Source organism: Spermophilus citellus, assembly GCF_964194105.1.
Source record: "Spermophilus citellus genome assembly, chromosome: 2".
Lineage (NCBI taxonomy): Eukaryota > Metazoa > Chordata > Mammalia > Rodentia > Sciuridae > Spermophilus > Spermophilus citellus.
In genome coordinates this window covers 251,038,653-251,058,534 of record NC_138183.1, presented here as the reverse complement: position 1 = coordinate 251,058,534, position 19,882 = coordinate 251,038,653, and the positions used below count along the sequence as shown (strand labels likewise).

The following is a 19,882-nucleotide window of genomic DNA, read 5'->3' as shown; positions in this document are numbered from 1 at the left end:
GAAGATCAAACCCTGTGCCTCACACATGAGGCAAATGCTCTACCACTGAGCTACAACCCCAGCCCCTCCCCCTTTTTAATAGCTTTAATGTGATCAAAATTCATAAAGCTCACCCTTCTGAAGTGTAGAGTTTAGTAATGTTTAGTATACAGTATTCACAGAGTCAATATGTATGTTTTAAATATTTACTTACTGACCTTCTCTGTAAGACATGTTTAGTATATAATTTTTAGAAATCACCAAAATAATAAGGCCAGAAATTAAAATCATGCACAATTCTACCATCTAAAAACCATGTTGAAGCTGGGCACAGGGCATCCATTTGTAATTCCAGTGATTCGGGAGGTTGAAGCAGGAGGATTGTAAGTTTAAGGCCATCCTGGACAATTCAGAAAGGCTTTGTCTCAAAAACAAAAACAAAAAATTATTCATTTATTGATATATAGTGCTGAGAATCGAACCCAGTGCCTCACACATGCTAGACAAGTGTTCTACCATAGTGCGACAACCCCAGCCCTCAAAATGAAAAATTTTAAAAGAAAAAAATAAAAATAAATTTAAAAATTTTAAAAAGGCCTGAGAATGTAGCTCGGTGATAAAGCATCCCTGGTTCAATCCCTAATACCTTAAAACATAGAACAGAACAGAATAGAATCAAACTAAATGAAACCATTTTGGAGTTAATACATCCAGTCAGTTTTTAATAGATATTGAAAACTATACAGATATTGACTTAAACCTAAAGCTGTGGGATATAAATGGCAGGCAGGCATCTGAAAGCAAAGACAGGATGAAGTAGAGCAAACCAGAAGGTGATGTCCAAGGAGAAAACACTAAGAAACCCCAGGAGCCCTCAAAACAGCAAAGAAAAGGGTTATTTGGAAGAGGACAAAAGTATTCCATTTAATTAAGTGAATAAGAAAAAAACATATATATTTGTATTTGTTTTGCTTTGTCTTTGGTGGTGCTAGAGATGGGACCCAGAGCCTCATACATGCTAGGCGAATGCTCTGCCACTGAGCTACATCTTCAGCCCATATTTTTAAAAAGATACTCTCAGTTAAGATTGCAAGGGGTTGGGATTATAGCTCAGTGGTAGAGCGCTTGTCTAGCATGTGTGATGCACTGGGTTTGATTATCAGCACCACATACAAATAAATAAAACAAAGGTCTGTCAACAATTAAAAAATATTTTTTAAAAAAGATTACAGTAAAAAGCATCATTAAAATTGAATGAAATTATGGCATTTGCAGGTAAATGGATGGAGTTAGAGAATATCATACTAAGCGAAGTAAGGCAATCCCAAAAAACCAAAGCCCAAATGTTCTCCTGATAAGCCAATGCTGATCCATAATCGGGGGAGGAGCATGAGAATGGAGGAACTTTGATTGGGTGAAGGGGAGGGTGCATGGGGGCAAGAATGATGGTGGAATGAGATGAACATCATTACCCTAGGTACACATATGACTGCACATGTGGTGCAACTCTACATTGTGTACAACCAGAGAAATGAAAAGTTGTGCTCCATTTGTGTACAATGAATTGAAATGCATTCTTCTACCATGTATAACTAATTAGAACAAATTTTTTTTAAAAATTAGAGCAAAAAAAAAAAAAATACAAAGCAAAATTGCTAAGGGGAAAAGGCTCATGAGGCAAAGTTCAGAGGAGACCAGATACAAGCTTCCAAGAGTCTTTTCCCAGTCAAGTCACATAGAACACCAATTCCTTTTTTAAATTTTTTTAAAATTTAATTGACACATAATAATTGTACATACTTATGGGATACAATGTGATATTTCAATACACAAATAATGATCAGGATAATTGGTATATTCAACACCTTAAACACTTTTTCATTTCCCAGTGTTGGTAACATTCAAAATCCTCTCTTCTAGCTATTTTTTTAAAGTTGTAGATGGACACAATATCTTTATATTTTATTTATTTTTATATGGTGCTGAGGATCAAACTCAGTACCTCACACGTGCTAGGTGAGCACTCTACCATTGAGCTACAACGCCAGCCCTATTTCTAAATATACACTTAATTATTGTCAACCATAGTTACCATACTGTGCTACAGAACATTAAAAATTAATACTTTTGCCAAGAAAAGTTTATTTGGAAGAGGACAAAAGTGTGATACCAGGTGTGATGGTGTGCATCTGTAATCCTAGTGATTTGGGGAGGCTGAGGCACAAGGATCTGAAGTTCAAGGTCAGCCTCAGGAACTCAGCCCCTAAACAACTAAGTAAGACCCTGTTTCAAAATAAAAAATAAAAAGGACTGGGCATGTGGCTCAGTAGTTAAGTGCCCCTAAATTCAATCCCAGTACCAAAAAAAAAAAAAAAAAAAAGATTATCACTCTTACTAATTGTACCCTGTATCCCCTAGCCATCTTCCCTAAACCTCCCTCAGCCCCACCCTCCCCAGTCTCTGGAAACCATTATTCCACTCTCTGCTTCTAAGAGGTTAATTTCTGGGGGTCCCACATATAAGTGAGAACATGTGGTATTTGTTTTTCTGTGCCCAACTAATTTCACTTCACATTATGTCCTCCAGTTCCATTCATGTTGTCACAGATTCCACTCTTCTTGATGGCTAACTAATATTCTGTTGTATATACATATCACATTTTCTTTAACTATTCATCCATCTATGGACACCTAGGTTAATTCTATATTTTGGCTACTGTGAGTAGTGCTGCAATAAATATGTAAGTACAGATATATCTCACACATAATGACTTCCTTTTCTTTGGCTATGTACTCAGTAATGGAATTGCTAGGTCATATGGTAGTTTTACTTCTGATTTTCTGAGGAACTTCCATACTGTTTTCCATAATGGCTGTACTAATTTATACTCCTACCAACAGCACATGAGAGTTCCCCTTACTCTGCATCCTTGCCAGCATTTACTGTCTTTTTTACACCAGCCATTCTAACTGGTGTGAGAGGAAATCTCGTGGTTTTGATCTGCATTTCCCTGATGATCAGTGATTTGAACATTTTTCATATACTTATTGGCTATCTGTATGTCTTCTTTTTTTTTTGAGAGAGAGAGAGAGAGAAATTTTTAATATTTATTTTTCAGTTTTCGGTGGACACAATCTTTATTTTTATGTGGTTCTGAGGATCGAAGCCCAGCGCCCCGCCCCGTGCATGCCAGGCGAGCATGTTACCACTTGAGCCACATCCCCAGCCCCTGTATGTCTTCTTTTGAGAAATAGCTATTCCGATCATTTGCCTTCTTTTTAGTCTGATTATTTGTTTTTCTGCTGTTGGATTGTTTGAGTTCTTGGTATATTCTGGATATTAATCCCTTGTTAGACAAACACATTGCAAGTATTTTCTCAAAAAGCCATAAATATTCATACTAGAAATACTTAGGCAGGTTTATTATCTAATAGGACCTTATGTGGTGCTACCATGTTCTAGATATGCCCCTGTTCAATATGGAAGCCACTAGCCACACATTACCAAGGTGACACAAAAGGGGCCAGTAAATTGGGGAAATGAATTTCAATTTAAGTAGCCACCTGTGGTTAACAGCTACTACACTGGAAGGCACAGCTTTAAGATAAAGCAACTCATGATGCTAAGACATAACTAAATGCCTGATAGAATGCTTTAAGAAACTATTTTCTAGAGCTGGGAATATGGCTCAGTTGGTAGAGTGCATGCCTTGAAAGCATAAGGCCCTGGGTTTGATCCCCAGCACTACACACACAAAAAAAGAAAAGGAACCATTTTCTATGTGTTATATGTATCATCATTTGTTTGCCTTCTCCACTGCTTCCCAAAGTATAGAGGTCAATATAGGTCTACCCCTTTGGGAAGCACTGACTGTAAGCCAACTTTCATTGAACCCAGGGGTGTTTAACCACTGAGCCACATCCCCAATCCTTTCTATTTTTTAATTTTGAAATGGGTCTTGCTAAGTTACTGAGGCTGGGTTCAAACTTGCCATACTCCTGCCTGAAGCCTCCTAAATTGCTGGGATTACAGGCATGTGCCACCGCGCCCTGCTGTCAGCCACCTTTCTAAGCAGACAATCACCCCCTGAATGTAAGAGGAAAGCACACTAAGGTGGGTGCTGCCATATACCTCTGGTTCTCTAAACCCTTCTCACTGTGCTGGTTACTCTTGGGTCACGGCCTAGAGAAGGAAGGATCCTGTTGGTGCTTGCCAATCTGGAATTCAACCACCATGATAAGGGCCATGTAAATGAAGTTCTAAGGCCAACTTCAAAATCTGCCTTTTCTCAAGAGCCCTCAATCTTACTCCAAACCCTAAGTGGGAAAAGACCAACACTTTAAAATCATTCCCACAGCTACCCTAGGTCCCCAAAGAGCTTCCAGAATGCGATGACAGTGATGCCACCAGGCCAAGGACCCACAAGATCTGCCTCAGTCTGCATCAACACCTCTAAGTCCTGGCCAAAGCAGGACCAGCCTCCCAAGGTGAGGCAGTTAAGAGACACAGCCCAAGCACCCGAACTGCACCTCCCTCTGGCAAGTGCTGACAATGGTAGCCACAACTGGATGTCTGACGAAACTGGAAAACTAGCCAGGTGTAGTGGCGCATGCCTGTAATCCCAGCAACTCAGGAGGCTGAAGTAGGAGACTTCAAAGCCACCCTCAGCAAGGAGAGGCGCTTAGCAACTCAGTAAGACCCTGTCTCTAAATACAAAATGGGGCTGGGGATGTGGCTAAGTGGTCAAGTGCCCGTGAGTTCAATCCCCAGTACACAGAAAAAATAAAATAAAATAAAAAAGAAACTGCAAAACTAGTTTAAACTGGGGCTGGGGATGTGGCTCAAGCGGTAGCGCGCTCGCCTGGCATGCGTGCGGCCCGGGTTCGATCCTCACACCACATACAAAGATGTTGTGTCGGCTGAAAACTAAAAAATAAATATTAAAAATTCTCTCTTTCTCTCTCTCTCTTAAAAAAAAAAAAAACTAGTTTAAACAGAAATCACATAACCACTAATATGTCCTAAATATCTGTAAATCAATACATGTAAAACTGACTCTGAAAGCCATTCTCTTTCTGACTTAAGGATAAATCTGAGGTTCCACAGGGATAATGGATAATATTACCCTGATAGGGAGGATATTCTATTATGAATCTCCTAGGGTAAACATGCTTTTAAGACTTTTAATGCTAGGGAAATAACAGACATGTACCAGCTCTCTCTTATTTGATCAATTACATTTACTTTATATCTATCATTTAAGTAATGCTCACTGTTGTAGCTCTTTAAGTTCTATTTTATATTTATTTCAACACGTCTTAGGGTGGGTGGTAAGTAAAAGTATTCCTGATCAATGATGAAAAAACTAAAGCATGGAAGAGCTTGTTCTGGTGTACAATCAGAGCAGTTAACAAGTCTCTCCTGGCCTAGTGTTTCTGTGGTAACAGGAGTAACTGGCCCCAAGTGTTTTCATGCAAAGAACACTTCTGCTGCAGGCCAGGCATGCCAACTCAGCTGTGGCAGGCACCTCCTCTGCCTCTAACACTTTGTCCAATAAGAATTAACCTTAGTACCCATTTTTTTTAAATGTGGTCTAAGGAGCAATGTGACTGATAACTGCTCAACTCCTTCCCTAAGTATACATATGAAGATAAGGATATGCTTTGTACTAAAAGACAAAGGTACTCTGGTTTGAGTGACTTGGAAGAGCACAGGTTGGCTCCTAACAATCACTTTTATGCCAGAGGAAATATTGTACACTTGTAAAATTTAACAATTTTTGTGCCTCTCCTACTTATAGCAAATCAAAGAGAGAAAATAACACCAGGGGGAATTCCACCTCACAAAGACTGAAGAGAGGAAATCAATAATAAGACCCTAAAACCCTTCGGGCAGCATGCGACCAAGTCTCCACAGCACACCACTGTGCCACATTGGGCCACAGCAGAAGGTGACTTAGCATGGTGGGAAACAATGCTAGCTCCTGACACTATGAATTTCATAGCTGAGTTGCCTTCTTGTAATAAAGTCTTAAAAACAACTGTATTTCATAGGGATTACCTCTGGGGAATGAGAACAGGGAAGGGGCTTACCCTTCACACTTGCCATCTTTCTATACTGCTTATATTTCTAACCATGGACATGTGTTAATCTTCTTGTTTAAAAAATTTCTGGCTGAGCATGGTGGTGGACATCTGTAATCCCAGTAGCTCAGGAGGCTGAGACAGGAGGACTGTGAGTTCAAAGCCAGCTTCAGCAAAAGCAAGGTGCTAAGCAACTCAGGGAGCCCTTGTCTCGAAATAAAATACAAAATAGGGCTGGGATGTGGCTTAATGGTTGAGTGCCCCTAAGTTCAATCCCCAGTACCTGCCCCCCTAAAATTTTCTGGTAAAATGGCAATTTTTTTTTTTTTTTGTACTAGGGATTGAACCCAGGGTTTTTACCACTGAGCTACATCCCCAGCCCTTTTTATATTTTTTTATTTTATTTGTTTATTTTGGTGCTGGGGATTTAACCTAGGGGCACTTAATTACTGAGCCACATCCTCAACCGGTCCTATCTATCTATCTATTTATTTATTTATTTTTGAGGCAGGGTTTTGCTAAATTGCTAAGTCTCAAACTTGCAATCCTCCTGCCTCAGCCTCCTCAGCAGCTGGGGCAGGAAGAACAGAGAAAAAAGAAAGTGTATGGGCTGGGGATGTGGCTCAAGCGGTAGCGCACTCGCCTGGCATGCGTGCGGCCCGGGTTCGATCCTCAGCACCACATACAAACAAAGATGTTGTGTCCGCCAATAACTAATAAATAAATAAATATTTAAAAAAAAAAAAAGAAAGTGTATAAGCATGCATCATTACACCTTCTCGACTAAGTCAGTTATCTATAAAAAGTTAAAATCACGATATTTCCTAAATGCCTATAGCTCATACATGTTAAAATCTATAGATTCTGAGAGAATTTAGTAGATGTTAAAAAAGAGCAAACACATACCTGGAGAAACAACTACAGTGCTTTTTTTTTTTTTAAGTTGTAGATGGACGCAATGTCTTTATTTTATTTATTTTTACTTGGTGCTGAGGATCGAACCCAGTACCTCACATGTGCTAGGCAAACGCTCTACCACTAAGCTACAGCCCCAGCCCCTACAATGTTCATCTTTATTTAAGTATCTAACAAAGGAAACTTTTTTTTCAAAAGCAAATTATACTCTCACAGGCATCAAGAAAAGAAGTGTGACTGCTCAACTCCTCTCCTCTGTACCAGGGAGAGACTGACTCTCATGTTGTATGCACACCAAACCTCAGATCACAACATTCCTAAATGCCTATAGCTCATACATCTGTGTTTCCATGGAGCTACACAAGACACTCTATACAGAGCTGCACATTGTCAATATATTCTAAACAACAAACAAGTACACCCAGGAAACCTCAATCCTCAGAAGGACCAACAGCAAGCCATTTTTACTGTGTTGTTTTCCATCCTGAAGACAGAGCGGCAGCATGCTCCAAGGAACACAAGTGTTTCACAAGGATCTGGAGGGCACAAGGGTCATTGCCCAGAAACAAGGTTGGAGCAGGACAGCGGACAAGTTCAAGGACTGGTCAGTAAACATGACACAACTGCATGCACCCAGCACAGGAAAACAAGCCATCTTAAGCCTCTCACAAGCTAGCATTAATCACTGCCCATCTCATCAGGATGCCTGCCTGTTTCTTGAGCTAAAAATTTATTAACATGGACTACTTAGTGGCTAAGAAATCCAGAATCGGACCAAAAATCAACAGCTACTAGTGAATTTATTTGTCCTCCTCTTTGGCATTTCCTGTCAGTCAGCTCATGCCTTTTCAATCTCACAAGCTAGAGGAGGCAGCTGTCCAAATGTCAACAACCACAGTGATGGATGTGAAGGAAGAGTGGATAAGCATGGCTGAATGACAGTGGGTCTTTGCAGAAAGGGGCACAGAGCTTTTATGTTTAAAGAGGTAAATTTGCATACTTGCACAATGTAGACAGAGGAAAGACCAACTTTCACCTACAACAGCTCAAGACCAACAGGTACATCATCACAAGCTAAGTTCTCATTTGAGTACAGTATTGTGCTAAGGCTCTGGCCAAAGCAAATTAAAACATTCCCCAAAAGGAAGGATAGAGAAAAAAGAAAGTGCAAATCAGTGCAGCGCTGCGCACAAAGGACATGAAGAGTAGAGGGGCAAGTGGGACAGCCTGGCATTAACTAAAGTTCCAGATCTATGCCACATGATCAGCGACTTTACCATCTGTATAAATATGCCCTAAAGAAACCTGCATGGAAACACTAGGAGTCCTGAAAAAAAAATTTATGCATCGCTGCTCATGTTTACAAATAGGACACAACCTAAATGTTCATTGGGAGAATTATGATATATTCATTCATACAACATGCTACAATCCATTAATGAAAATATTTAAAACTAGAGCTACTGTACAACATTCATCATTCTCACAATTTTGAGTTAAAAAAATAAGTCAAGAATACATACAGTATGACAGCATTTCTTCAAAAACATTCAGAACTAAATACGTTGTTTAGAGATGAAAATATGTAGTAAAACTATAATCAAATGGAAGACAAGGGAAATAATAAACACAATGCAGAAGAGTACTTACCTTGTAAGAGGAAAGGTGGGGATATGGTTCAAGAGCACCCTGTGGATTTCGACAGAAGGGGCAACACTCTATTTCTTAGCCTGAGATTGTTTTTCACATTCTATATTTATGTGTGCATTTGAGTATATGATAATATTAACAATAAATTTTAAAAAGAAAAAAATATTAGCCAGGCTCAGTGGCACATGCCCGTAATCCCAGCTGCTCAGCAGACTGAAGCAGGAGGTTTGCAAGTTCAAAGCCAGCCTCAGCAACTTAGTGAGGCTCTAAGCTACTTAGTAAGACCTTGTCTCAAAATATAAAATAAAAAGGACTGGGGATGTGCCCCTGGGTTCCATCCCTGGTACCAAAAAAAAAAAAAAAAAAAAGAAAGAAAGAAAGAAAGAAAAATAATATTAAAGAGTTGAGTGGCTGGGTAGATAACTCAGTTGGTAGAGTGCTTGTCTTGCATGCACAAGGCCCTGAATTCAATCCCCTGCACCACAAAAAAAAAAAAAAAAAAGTTGAGGGTGGAACCCCATAATACTTCCTCTCTCTTACACACCCATCTGCCCATGGGTGGGCTACAGTAAGAAGAGAGCCCAAGAGAATCAACTCAAGTTTAGAGGTGCCTTAAAAAAGGACACCTTCCAGGCACTTCTCTGGGCTTCTTGGGTGAAACCAGCTCTACAGGCTGCCTACTCACAGGGTAAGCTTTAAGACATGGTACACTGTTCCCAAAGAACTGGAGAAAGACCGCCTTGCCAATACAGAAACAGAAAATATTCCCAAATCCAGGCATATTCTGCTGATGAAAGGAAAGTCCCTGAGGGTTCCAACAGAAAGGAATGGACTGAATTTAGTAACCAGACAGTCATTTTATGGAGCCCTACATGATTGGAAGATTCTGTGACCAGTTTCTAGTGGGTAGGAGGGGATGAAAAACACACCTAGAAACACATTCAATAGGACCCCAAACTACAAGCACCAGAGTCCAGGCAGGGAAGCAGTGTGATCTGAAGGCCGGTGAACCTGTGTACTGAAGACTTCTTAGAAGCCCCAAGGGTTACTATACGGGTTTTACCTGGAAAAGGTGACAACCGAGTTTGGCACATGCTGAGTATATTGGGAAATAAGAATATCAAAAGCCATCTCCACCACAGCTGTGCAACATATATACAGCCCAGGGGCGCCGGCGAGGCAGGAAGAGTGACTTACTCGGGGAAACTGACGGTGGGAAGGCCGGGTTCCGGCAGACCCAGCGAGACAAGGCCCTGGGCTGGGTCTAGAAGGCCCGCTAGCTCGTCGAGGGGAAAAGGGTGGTCCCCGCACAGGCAGAAGGTGGGGCTGCCGGAGGAGGGCGGGTCCCCATGGCGGAGTCCTGGGAGGCCTGGCTGGAGCCAGGCCCAGCCTCGGGACAGGCTGGGAGTGGGGGGCGAGTTGGGAAGGACGCCCCAGCCAGGCGACGTGACCCGTGGGATGGGGACGCGGGGGCCGCGGCCCCCGCCGACCCCGGCGCCAGGTCCCACCCGCTCGCCGCTCACCTGGGCACGCAGCTGGACGAGCTCCGGTCCACCTCCCAGGTGGCGTACAGGTTCATCTGCACCGGGGCGGGGGTGCGGCCAGGCCCCGGGCCGCCGGGAGGCGCGGAGCCAGAGGCCACCGCGACGGCCATGGAGGTGGAGGTGGACGAGGACGAGGAGGAGGCAGCCGCAGCCGAGGTGGACGAGGACGACGAGGTGGCCTGGGCCAGCTTGGGGGGCGTCGGCTGCTGCGGCGGCTGCTGCTGCGGCGGTGGCTGCTGCTGCGGGGACTGGGCGACCCCAGAGCCCCTCTGGCCGCCGCCGCCCCCAGCGGCTCCTGCACCACCGCCGGCCCCTCCGCGTTCAGCCATGGCCCGGCTGGGGGTCGAGGGGCGCGGGGCTCACGCGAACCGAGGCGACGCCGAGCGGCTCCCAGGCTTCCCCCGCGGCGGCGGCGACGACGGCGGCGGGGCCTCGGCGCGACTCTTCAGCCCGCGCGACCGAGCACGGCCGCCAGCGAGTCTGCACGCACGCGCGGGGCCTCGCGGCGCGCGGTCCTCGCGCTTGCCCGCCGCTGCCTGTTGCGGCCCGCGCCGCCGAGACACTGGGTGGGCGTGTCTGGGAAGGGGCGGGGAGCCCGGGCTCGCAGCCCCACCCAGCGCCGAGGGGCGGGGCCCGGGCGCGCGCTCGCGCCCGGCGGGCTCTGGGCGCGCGCCCACCCAGACTCCCGCCCCGTGGGGCGGACAAGGCGCGCGCTGGGCCTGCGCTCGACGCCCCCACGCTGACCGCCGCCGCCTGACCCCTTCCGCTCCCCGCGCTCCACGGTCGCAGCCCAACCGGCGGAAATCCCGCTTTTCCGGGGCGCGGTCCCGGCCAGGGGAGGGCTGCCGCCGGAGTGCGCCTGGCCCCCGGGGTCTGTAGAGCGTCTTGCGCGGTGCACAAGCTGTTTGCCCACCTCCTCTAATCCCGGCTTTAAAACCTTGGGGCTTTATTACCCAGACCACCAAAGGGAGAGGTCGGTGGGGATGGGAGGCTGCCCAGCACCTCAAGCGCCCGAGAGCTGAAGTAGTAGGCAGGGGCTTAAATCTGGAGTCCAAAAGACCCTGGGTTGGGGGTGGGCAGTTCTCGGTCTTAGCCCTAGGCTGGCCTGTTTGGCGACAATTTACTCCTCCTTTCCCTACAGCTCCTCTCCCTCCCAGAAGCCTTTATTATAAGGCCTCAATGTGTTCTCAAGTTTCTCAAATTCTGTTCAAGGCCTCGCTCAATAGTTCAATGACCCTGTCCTCCCCCTTTCCAGAAACCAACTTGAAGACCAGTCTTCTAGCACCTCCTGTGCATTTCCACAGACAACAGTAGTGCAACGGAGCTCTCCCCAGGGCTCAGCAAATCCTTTTGATCCAGGAGATTTCTCAGGAAGGAGGACCTTGAGAATGCAGGCTCCTTCCCACACTCCAAACACCCTAGCTCTAGTGTCAAATAAATCCAGGGGCTCCCAGGGACTCAGGTCATCCTATTTAGATTTTCAGCTATGTTCTCACAGGTAAGGACTTGGACTTTCCTCCACAAGGTCAATTAGGAAGGCCTGGCATGGCCTACTTCCTTAGCCCACAGTTACTTCCCCAGCCCAGCCAGGGCGCTAAGCTGGCTATTTTTACTCCCCAAGGGCAAAGTAGTAAGGTCAAACCAAACCTAGGGGTGCTTCCCCCAGAGCCTCCCTACCAAGGGGGGTGGGGTATAGGTGGTAAAACAACCACAATTTCAGTACAGGTTTAGCTTTACCATCTTTGCAATGCAACATTTGATCCAAGTACCTGCCCCTGATCTCTGGGGCAGCCCAGTGGTTGTGGTTATTGTAGTCCATTTGCAGAAGGGACTAAAAGGAGACAAGGGAGGATGAGGAGTGTTTCACAGCCATCTCTTTCATTGGGAAACAGCTTTATTTACAAAACAGGTCTAAAATAAGTACATGAAATGACTGCAGGGGAACTGGTTCTTAGGGACCCATGTATGAAGCTCAGGCATCCAAAGAGCCTAAAAGAAGTCTGGCTGTGTGAAGAAGACCTAAAATTTGAACTCCTTGTACTTCTTGCTACCCCCACGGCTGTCCTGGGGCTGAGCTTTTCGTTTCTTTTGCTATAGGAAAGGGAAAAAAAAAAATAGTTATAACAGGTTAAACCACCCCATAGCCCAATCAAGAGGGGCCAGCCTGATGGACATGGAAGTTGTGTGAAAAACACCTCCCTCTCAGACCTGATGATCCTCCCTCTCAGATCCTTTCCCTTCCTGTGCCTCAATGTCATGATCCTTAGAGAAGACAACCAACTGGAGAATTTTAAGAAAGCCAGGCAGCAGGCACTGAGTGTGCCTTCACTCTCACCACTAGAGGGCACAACTCCACAGGAAAAGGCAGACCCTGCTCCCTAGCTCTCCCCTCCCTGCTTCAGTCCACTAGGAATTCTCACCTTCTGTTTGGCAGCATGCTCTGCTACCATGTCACTGAAATCTTCCTTTTCCACTTGTGCCTGCTGCTCCCGCACATGCTCCTCATACTTCTGGGTCATAGCCATGGGGTCTAACTCCAACTCCTCAGGTGCCAGGGCCACTTCTACACCTTGTAGCTCAGGGGCAGGGCCCTTCCGACTCATAACCTAGAAGAAAGATGAGGGCATTATTACCTCCAAAGAGTCTCAGAGGTCCTAACTCCCCCTTCCCCAGCTCCAAAAGCAGTGTCCTCCAATGCTCACTGTGGACATGTCGTAAATGTGAGTCGATCCCATCATGGCTCCCCCCACGGTGGCTGTTCTCTTCTCAGGCAAAACAGTGAATAGCTGAGGTGTCTCACTTCTGCAAAGGACAATGAAGTCAAGCCCAAAAAGAGACCAAGGGTCTACAGAAGGGGAAGCAAAGGAAACATAGGTGGTACCTCCACCCAGATTCTGAGATACCTGGGTATATAGCCTCTACCATTCATGGAGGCCTGTAAGAAAGGATTTGGTTGGGGGATGACTTGGATCACAGCACTGATTTCAGGGGATACAGTTAGAAAGGTATAGAGACTGAGCTAAGGGGTCCCCTGAATCAAGTTAGGGGATCAGAAAACAGGCAAAGGCGGCTAAAAATCAAAGAGGCCAAAAGCTTCCTGGAGAGAGTGGTGCCTGGTTTTCTAATGTACACAACTCACATTTGCAACACTTCCCAAGGGCACAAGGGCCATCCACCACCAGTCTCACAACCTAACTCAAAAATTATACTCAGAACACAATAACAAATCTACCACTGTCACCCCAGACCATTTTGTCTCCCACTCTTCTAGAACATGATTTTTTCACACAGCAACCAGAGTAAATACCTTAAAACAGAATTCAGATTCTTCCCCTTATTTGCTGAAAACCCTGAGGCTTCTTAGCCATACACAGTGAAACACACCTATAATTCCAGTGACTTGGGAGGCTGAAACAAGAGGATCCTAAATTCAAGGCCAGCCTCAGCTTAGGAGACCCTATTTCAGATCTGAGGATGTAGCTCAATGATAAAGTGCCCCTCATTTCAACCCCCAGTACAAAAACAAAACAAAAACCTAGGGCTTCCAAACTTCTTAACCAAGACCTAAAGGTCCCCAGCCCAATTGCTTCTTACTGCAATTCTGTCCACAATACCCTTCTTTGTTTTTCTTCCATGAATATACAAAGCTTGAGACTTATGCTTCCTGACAAGAGAAGCAGGAATTGGATTTATCCTACTATCTGAAATAACCAAAATAGGCAAAATACATGAAATGGTGGTTTTTCAAGATATTAGAAACAGAGCAAAAGAAACAAATAAGGTGAGCCCTTTCTACTGCCCCAGCATACTGCACCAAGAGAGCTGTAGTATAAAAGGGAGAACAAGGAAGGGAGTTGTGATCAAAACCAAAGGTCCAGAACGATCAAGGCAGCCAGGGTTTGCAGGACACAAATGGAGACTGCAGAAGTCCTCTTCAGGTATTCGGAAGAGTGATGAGGAGCATATGTATGTGAGGACAGGGAAGGGAGAATCCAAAAGTATCAGAGGTAACAGTATCATGATGATTCCTACCAGATAAAGGGAAAAACCTCTGGATTCACAGGGCTTTCAGCATACAAAAGAGTCTTGGGCATCCTGGTGGGGAGGACTACTCACAGCTCCAGTCCTACTAAGGTCCTCAAAACAAGACCTTGAAGGATTCATCTGTTTGCAAATAACTATATGCCTGATCAAAGCTGTAGAGGATTACAGGAACATGAAAATATCTTGGGCCCTGCATGAAGACTAGCAACCAATCAGAAATTACAAAGCATACGAAGCAAGAAAATACAACCTCTAATGAGAATATCAATCAACTGAAATCAGTCTAGAACAGCTGATTAGCACGCAAATACATTAAAATATTATTCTAAGTGCATACTACATGTTCAAAAAGCTAAATATGAGGCTTAAAATATATAAAAAGACCCAAATCAAACTTCTGGAGATTAAAACTCCTTTAGACGGATTAATGTCAGAATAGAATATATAAATGCGGAAGAAAACAGCAAACATAAAGACCCAGCAGTAGAAACTTGCTTAAATGTAAGAAAAAAGAGAAATTCTTATAAAGTGAATTCTTTATAAATTCTTATAAATGCTACAAGAGACCATTAGATATACAATTGGAGTTGCTAAAAGACAGGTGAAAAAGGGGGCAACAGGAGAAATAACTGCCAATTATTTCCCAAAATTTATAAAAGCTATAAATCCACATGTCTAAGATGCTCTACAAACCCCTAGCAAAAAGACTTGAAAAGGGGCTGGGGCTATAAGCTCAGTGGCAGAGCACTTGCCTAGCATGAATGAAGAACTGGGTTCAATTCTTAGTACCACATAAAATAAAGGCACTTATCCATCTATAACTACAAAAAAAAATTTTTTAAAAAGGCATAGGGAAAAAAAAGCACATCATACTCAGATTGATCAGAAGGAGAGATGAAGATAAATTTAAAAGGGCTGGGGTTGTGGCTCAGTGGTAGAGTGCTCGCCTAGCATGCATGAGGCAGTGGGTTTGATCTTCAGCACCACATAAACATAAAATAAAAGATATTGTGTCCACCTAAAACTAAAAAAATAATTTTTTTTTAAAAAAGATAAGTTTAAAAGCTGCCAGAGAAAAATGACACATCACAAAGAACAAACAGTAAGCATGACAGCAGATGTTTCATCAGAAACTACGTAAGAAAGATGATGCTGGAACATCTCAGAAGTACTAAAAGGGAAAAAACGCCCTGTCAACCTAGATTCCTACATGCAACAGAAATCTTTCAAAATCAAAATCCACAAAAATGAACCTTTTAAGACTACAAAAGCAGAAGGAACGCTGACCAGTAGACCCACACCAGAAATGTTAAAGGAAACCCTTCACACAGAAGGAAAATGATACCAGACAGAATGCTGAATAGACAACAAGAAATCAAAAAACTCTGGAAATGATAATTACAAAGATTCATGTATAATTCTTATTAAAAGATAGTGGACTACTTAAACAAATATAGTAACTATTTAGCACAGTATTTATAACACGTGTAAAAGTGAAATGTACGACCACACAAGGTAGAAAGGATAGAAATGGAGGTACACTGCTCTAAGGTTCTCAATACCATCAGAATTGGCATAATATCACTTTAAGGTAACTATGTAAAGCTGGATAGATACTATAAACCCTAAGACAACTACTAAAATAACAAAACAAAGACTTACAGTTAATAAGACAACCAAGGAGGTAAAATGGAATCACAGAAAATAATTTTCAATTAATCTTAAAGACAAGAAGAAAACAGAAAGAGGAAACAAAGAAGAGGACAGACAAAAAAGTCACTTAATGTGTCAGCTAGGCAACCCAGAGGCTAAAGGGAAGTGAAGGTCCTCCTTTTGTTGCCTGCCTGGTTCCCTCACCCATCCATTGCCTCCTCAATCTTCTTCTTCCTCAGCTCAATGAGTTCAGGGGTCTCCATTCCAGCTGGAACTGATGAGAACCCTCCAGGAGTGATGAGGCCACTGTGAAGAAAGAAGCTCATGAGTAGAGAAAACGACCCCAAACCAGGCTACTGAGGGAAGGCAAACTCTATCATCCCACCTGTCTGCAGGTGTAATAAAGCCAGTCTCATCTGGTTTGTCTTCATCACTTTCCTCCTCTTCCTCTTCTTCTGAGGACTCTTCATCAGATGGCTCCAGTTCCCCCCAAGGGGTCCGATCAATCTCTTCTTCTTCAGTTTTGGTCTGAAAGACATCACTCATTCATTCAAAAAACATATACAAAGTAGCTATTATGTGCCAAGCTTTTGTAAACTGAAGCCACAGAAAAATAAACAGACAATAATCCCTACCTACACGGAGCTCACAGTCCAGTGGGGAGTTGTCTTACAACTCAAGAAAAAACATGCACTTTTTCAGACTGAAACTTCAGAACACCCCGTTCCCTGATAATGAAGGTATAGGCCAATTCTCTCTAACCTTCATGGCTTTAAGTAAAACAAGCTCACCAGATCACAGCCCATACCTGAAATTCAGCAGCATTGGTTCCAAACACGTCACCATAAAGCGGTTTCCCAGTCTCATCTACTGGGGGTTTGCCCCAGCCACCAGCATGGTACCCAAAGGAACAGCTCTGCAGGAGAGAGAGCATAAATCATTTCCACTCACCAGTTCCAGGGAAACATGCCAAAGCCCTAGAGAAAAGTCATGCAGCAAAGTATGGAACTCATATTTGGGAAATCTGAAAATTGTGATTGCAAAATAAAATCAAATTTTATAAAGCATTAGAAAGCAAAATTAATAAGCACCAAATTCTGAAGGCAACAGAATGGGGATAGGAGGCAGAGTATGCTAAAAATCTCCTCCTTCAGGGTGATGTCTGTGCTGCCAAAAATTGAAACAAAAGACTTTAAAAATCAGGACTCCAGGACTGGGGATGTAGCCCAACATGCATGAGGCCCTGGGTTGATCTCCAGCACAACACACACACACATACAAACCATGATTCCAACTTCTTACTGACTTTTCCTAATTTTGGAAAGCTGGCTTGGTTAATATCTATTTCACTTAGGGGACAGATAGTTTTATCTGAAGTTTAACAATGTCACTTTTTCATTTGAATAACTGTTGTCTGTTAATACTTTTTAATTGATGCTTTTTATTTGGAAATGATAAATTTTATGCCATTCTTGAGATAAAATTACTTCTGTCTTCCACATATGTATCAGTGAACCATCTGGAAACATGATCAACAAATATAATCAAATCTGGTTATTTTACACTGGTGCAATTGTGGTGTATCTGTTTTCATCTTTGTACCTGTCAATTTTGACTAAATATTTGGCGGGGGGAGAGCCACATCCCCAGCCCTATTGTGTATTTTATTTAGAGACAGGGTCTGAGTTGCTTAGCACCTCGCTTTTGCTGAGGTTGGCTTTGAACTTGCAATCATCCTGCCTCAGCCTCCCTAACTGCTATGATTACAGGTGAGTGCCACTGCACCTAGCTTGACCAAATATTTTACAATAAACATGTCACATATTTTTAAAAAACAAAAACTGTTACTATTTTTCTCTCTCTCTCTTTTTTTTTTTTTTTTTTTTGTTAAACACAGTAGTTAAAGAAGGAAAACAAACAACCATCCCTCAGTTAAAATGCAGGCAGCCAAGAATGAAAGTAAGCACAATACTTACCTCGGGGATTGGCGAATTCAGCCCAGGGATTTTCAGGTTGGGGTACGACGGGGGTGGTCCATATCGCTGCATGGCAATCAGCCAAGGGGGAGGGACCTTGTGGGCATTCTGCAATAAAAAGAGAATAGGCTACTACCTGCCTAACCTAAGCACTCTCCTTTCTGCCCCAATTCCCACCCTCTTCCCTGCCTCCCCAACCAGCTAACCAACACTCACTGGTCCTACTGGCATCCCCAAAGAAATTCTCAGCTCATCAGACAGATCTCCTGGCTTTTTCTCCTTCAGTCGTGTCTCAAACTCCTTCCCCTGAGGAAAAAGCATAACATGCTGTACTAGGGATGCCAGACACACAATGGGGCCTCAATGGCACAGGGACAAAAGACGGGAGACAAGAAGTCCTAATCCACATCAGATACAAAATCCCATGAGGGCCGCCTGGTTCCCACTTGGATTCTAGCTACCATAGGGGAAGGAATAGAGGCCAGGCTGTCACTAACCCATTGTAAGAACAGGGCCAACTTCAGGACCTGCTTTCTCATCTGTGAAATGAGGACATTTGACAGGCTGATCTCCAAGAACCTTCTGCCTCAGACATCCTATGAAGTCTGAGGCATGATATTTCAAAGACAAAAAATTAAATAAAAAAGGGCTGCAGATATAGCTCAGTTGGTAGAGTTCTTGCCTTGCATGCACAAGGCACCTGGGTTCAATCCCCAGCACCAATAAATAAATAAATAGAAATTTTTCTCCCGCTCCCAATATTAAGTTTCTAAAAAACATCTGCCACTTGGCCCCTCTGTCGTAAACCACCCACCACAAACTATTACTATCATTTCAAAGACATGATACAGCCAGGTACAGTGTCGCACACCTCTAATCCCAACAACTGGAGAGTTTAAAGCAGGAGTATTGCAAGTTTGAGGCCAGCCTGGACATCCTAGTGAAACATTGTTTCAAAATAAAAAAGGTTGTGGGGGATATGGCTCCTGGGTTCAAACCCCTATACCAAATAAAAAGACATGATCTGCATCTTTCCTTCAAGAAGGATCTCATTTTAAAATCTCAAACTCCATCTCTGGGAAACCAACTGTGAAAGCCCTTCCAACCAACAGGTACAAAGTCACAACCCCAAGACTGAGGTATGTATGCATCCACAGCCTCTTCTCTAACCTCATAGTACAGGTCCCCATGAATGGTCAGCTTTGGCTTGGTCTGCCACTTGAAGAAGGCATCATGCAGTTTCTGATAGTCGATGTCAATCTTTCCCATCTTAGGCCGAACCTTCTCTCTCATTTTTGACTTCATGGTTTTCTGTTCTTCCTGTGGATAATGGCAGTATTCATGAGTTGACAGGTAATCACCACCTTCAACTCTGGCAGAGGATCTGGCTCCCAACTCCCAAAAGAAGTCAAGAGAAATCTCATTTATCTCATTCTGAAAGTCTCCAAAATCCTTCCTGCTCAAACCCCTCAAAATTACATAATTTGTGGCTGGGGATGTGGCCCAAGTGGTAGCGCGCTCACCTAGCATGCGTGAGGCACTGGGTTCGATTCTCAGCACCACATAAAAACAAAATAAAGACACTGTGTCCACCTAAAGCTAAAAAATAAATATTTTTTTAAAAATTACATAATTCAATGAGCTCAATGTGGCTCAGTGGCAGAGCACGTGCTTAGCATGTTCAAGGCCCTGAGTTCAATCCCCAGCACCAAATAAATAAATAAATAAATAAGATCACACAACCCATACTGAAAAAAATATTTAGTATATGAAATCAGCCTCCACTTTGTATGTCAATAACTATTTTTTAAACCATCGGATCAAAGAGACAGATCTCAGTAGCTGCCTCTGCAGAAGACCAGGAGAACAGAGGTTAACTGGAAGGCAGTTTCACTATGTATTTTGGCACATCCTCCAGTCTTGCACCAGAGGTAATCAGTACTTATTCCAAGTATTAAATAAAATCTTTAAACCTAAGAAGCTACAAAACCACTGTGAGTCTCTAGCCACTAAGTGCATCAGGGAAAGGAGTCACCAT

At 43.6% G+C, this 19,882-nt stretch overlaps 2 protein-coding genes across 3 annotated transcripts in view; both read right to left on the bottom strand.

Moving 5' to 3' along the window:
* The window catches only part of PACS1 (phosphofurin acidic cluster sorting protein 1), a 140,415-nt gene extending 129,496 nt beyond the window's left edge, over positions 1–10,919 (bottom strand). Inside the window, exon 1 of the mRNA XM_081278769.1 lies at positions 10,151–10,919. Within this exon, the coding sequence (XP_081134895.1) occupies positions 10,151–10,500 (350 nt within the window). The 5' untranslated portion in view covers positions 10,501–10,919. The remainder of the gene's footprint in view (positions 1–10,150) is intronic.
* Positions 10,920–12,041: 1,122 nt separating this feature from the next.
* The window catches only part of SF3B2 (splicing factor 3b subunit 2), a 16,442-nt gene continuing 8,601 nt past the window's right edge, over positions 12,042–19,882 (bottom strand). For both annotated transcript variants that reach the window (XM_081281056.1, XM_081281057.1), the window contains 9 exons: positions 19,015–19,164; positions 18,061–18,150; positions 17,845–17,952; positions 16,677–16,784; positions 16,254–16,396; positions 16,073–16,174; positions 12,874–12,973; positions 12,592–12,777; positions 12,042–12,262 (listed from right to left, as the gene is read on the bottom strand). In XM_081281056.1, coding sequence (XP_081137182.1) covers positions 12,191–12,262; positions 12,592–12,777; positions 12,874–12,973; positions 16,073–16,174; positions 16,254–16,396; positions 16,677–16,784; positions 17,845–17,952; positions 18,061–18,150; positions 19,015–19,164 — 1,059 coding nt within the window. In that variant the 3' untranslated portion in view covers positions 12,042–12,190. The remainder of the gene's footprint in view (positions 12,263–12,591; positions 12,778–12,873; positions 12,974–16,072; positions 16,175–16,253; positions 16,397–16,676; positions 16,785–17,844; positions 17,953–18,060; positions 18,151–19,014; positions 19,165–19,882) is intronic.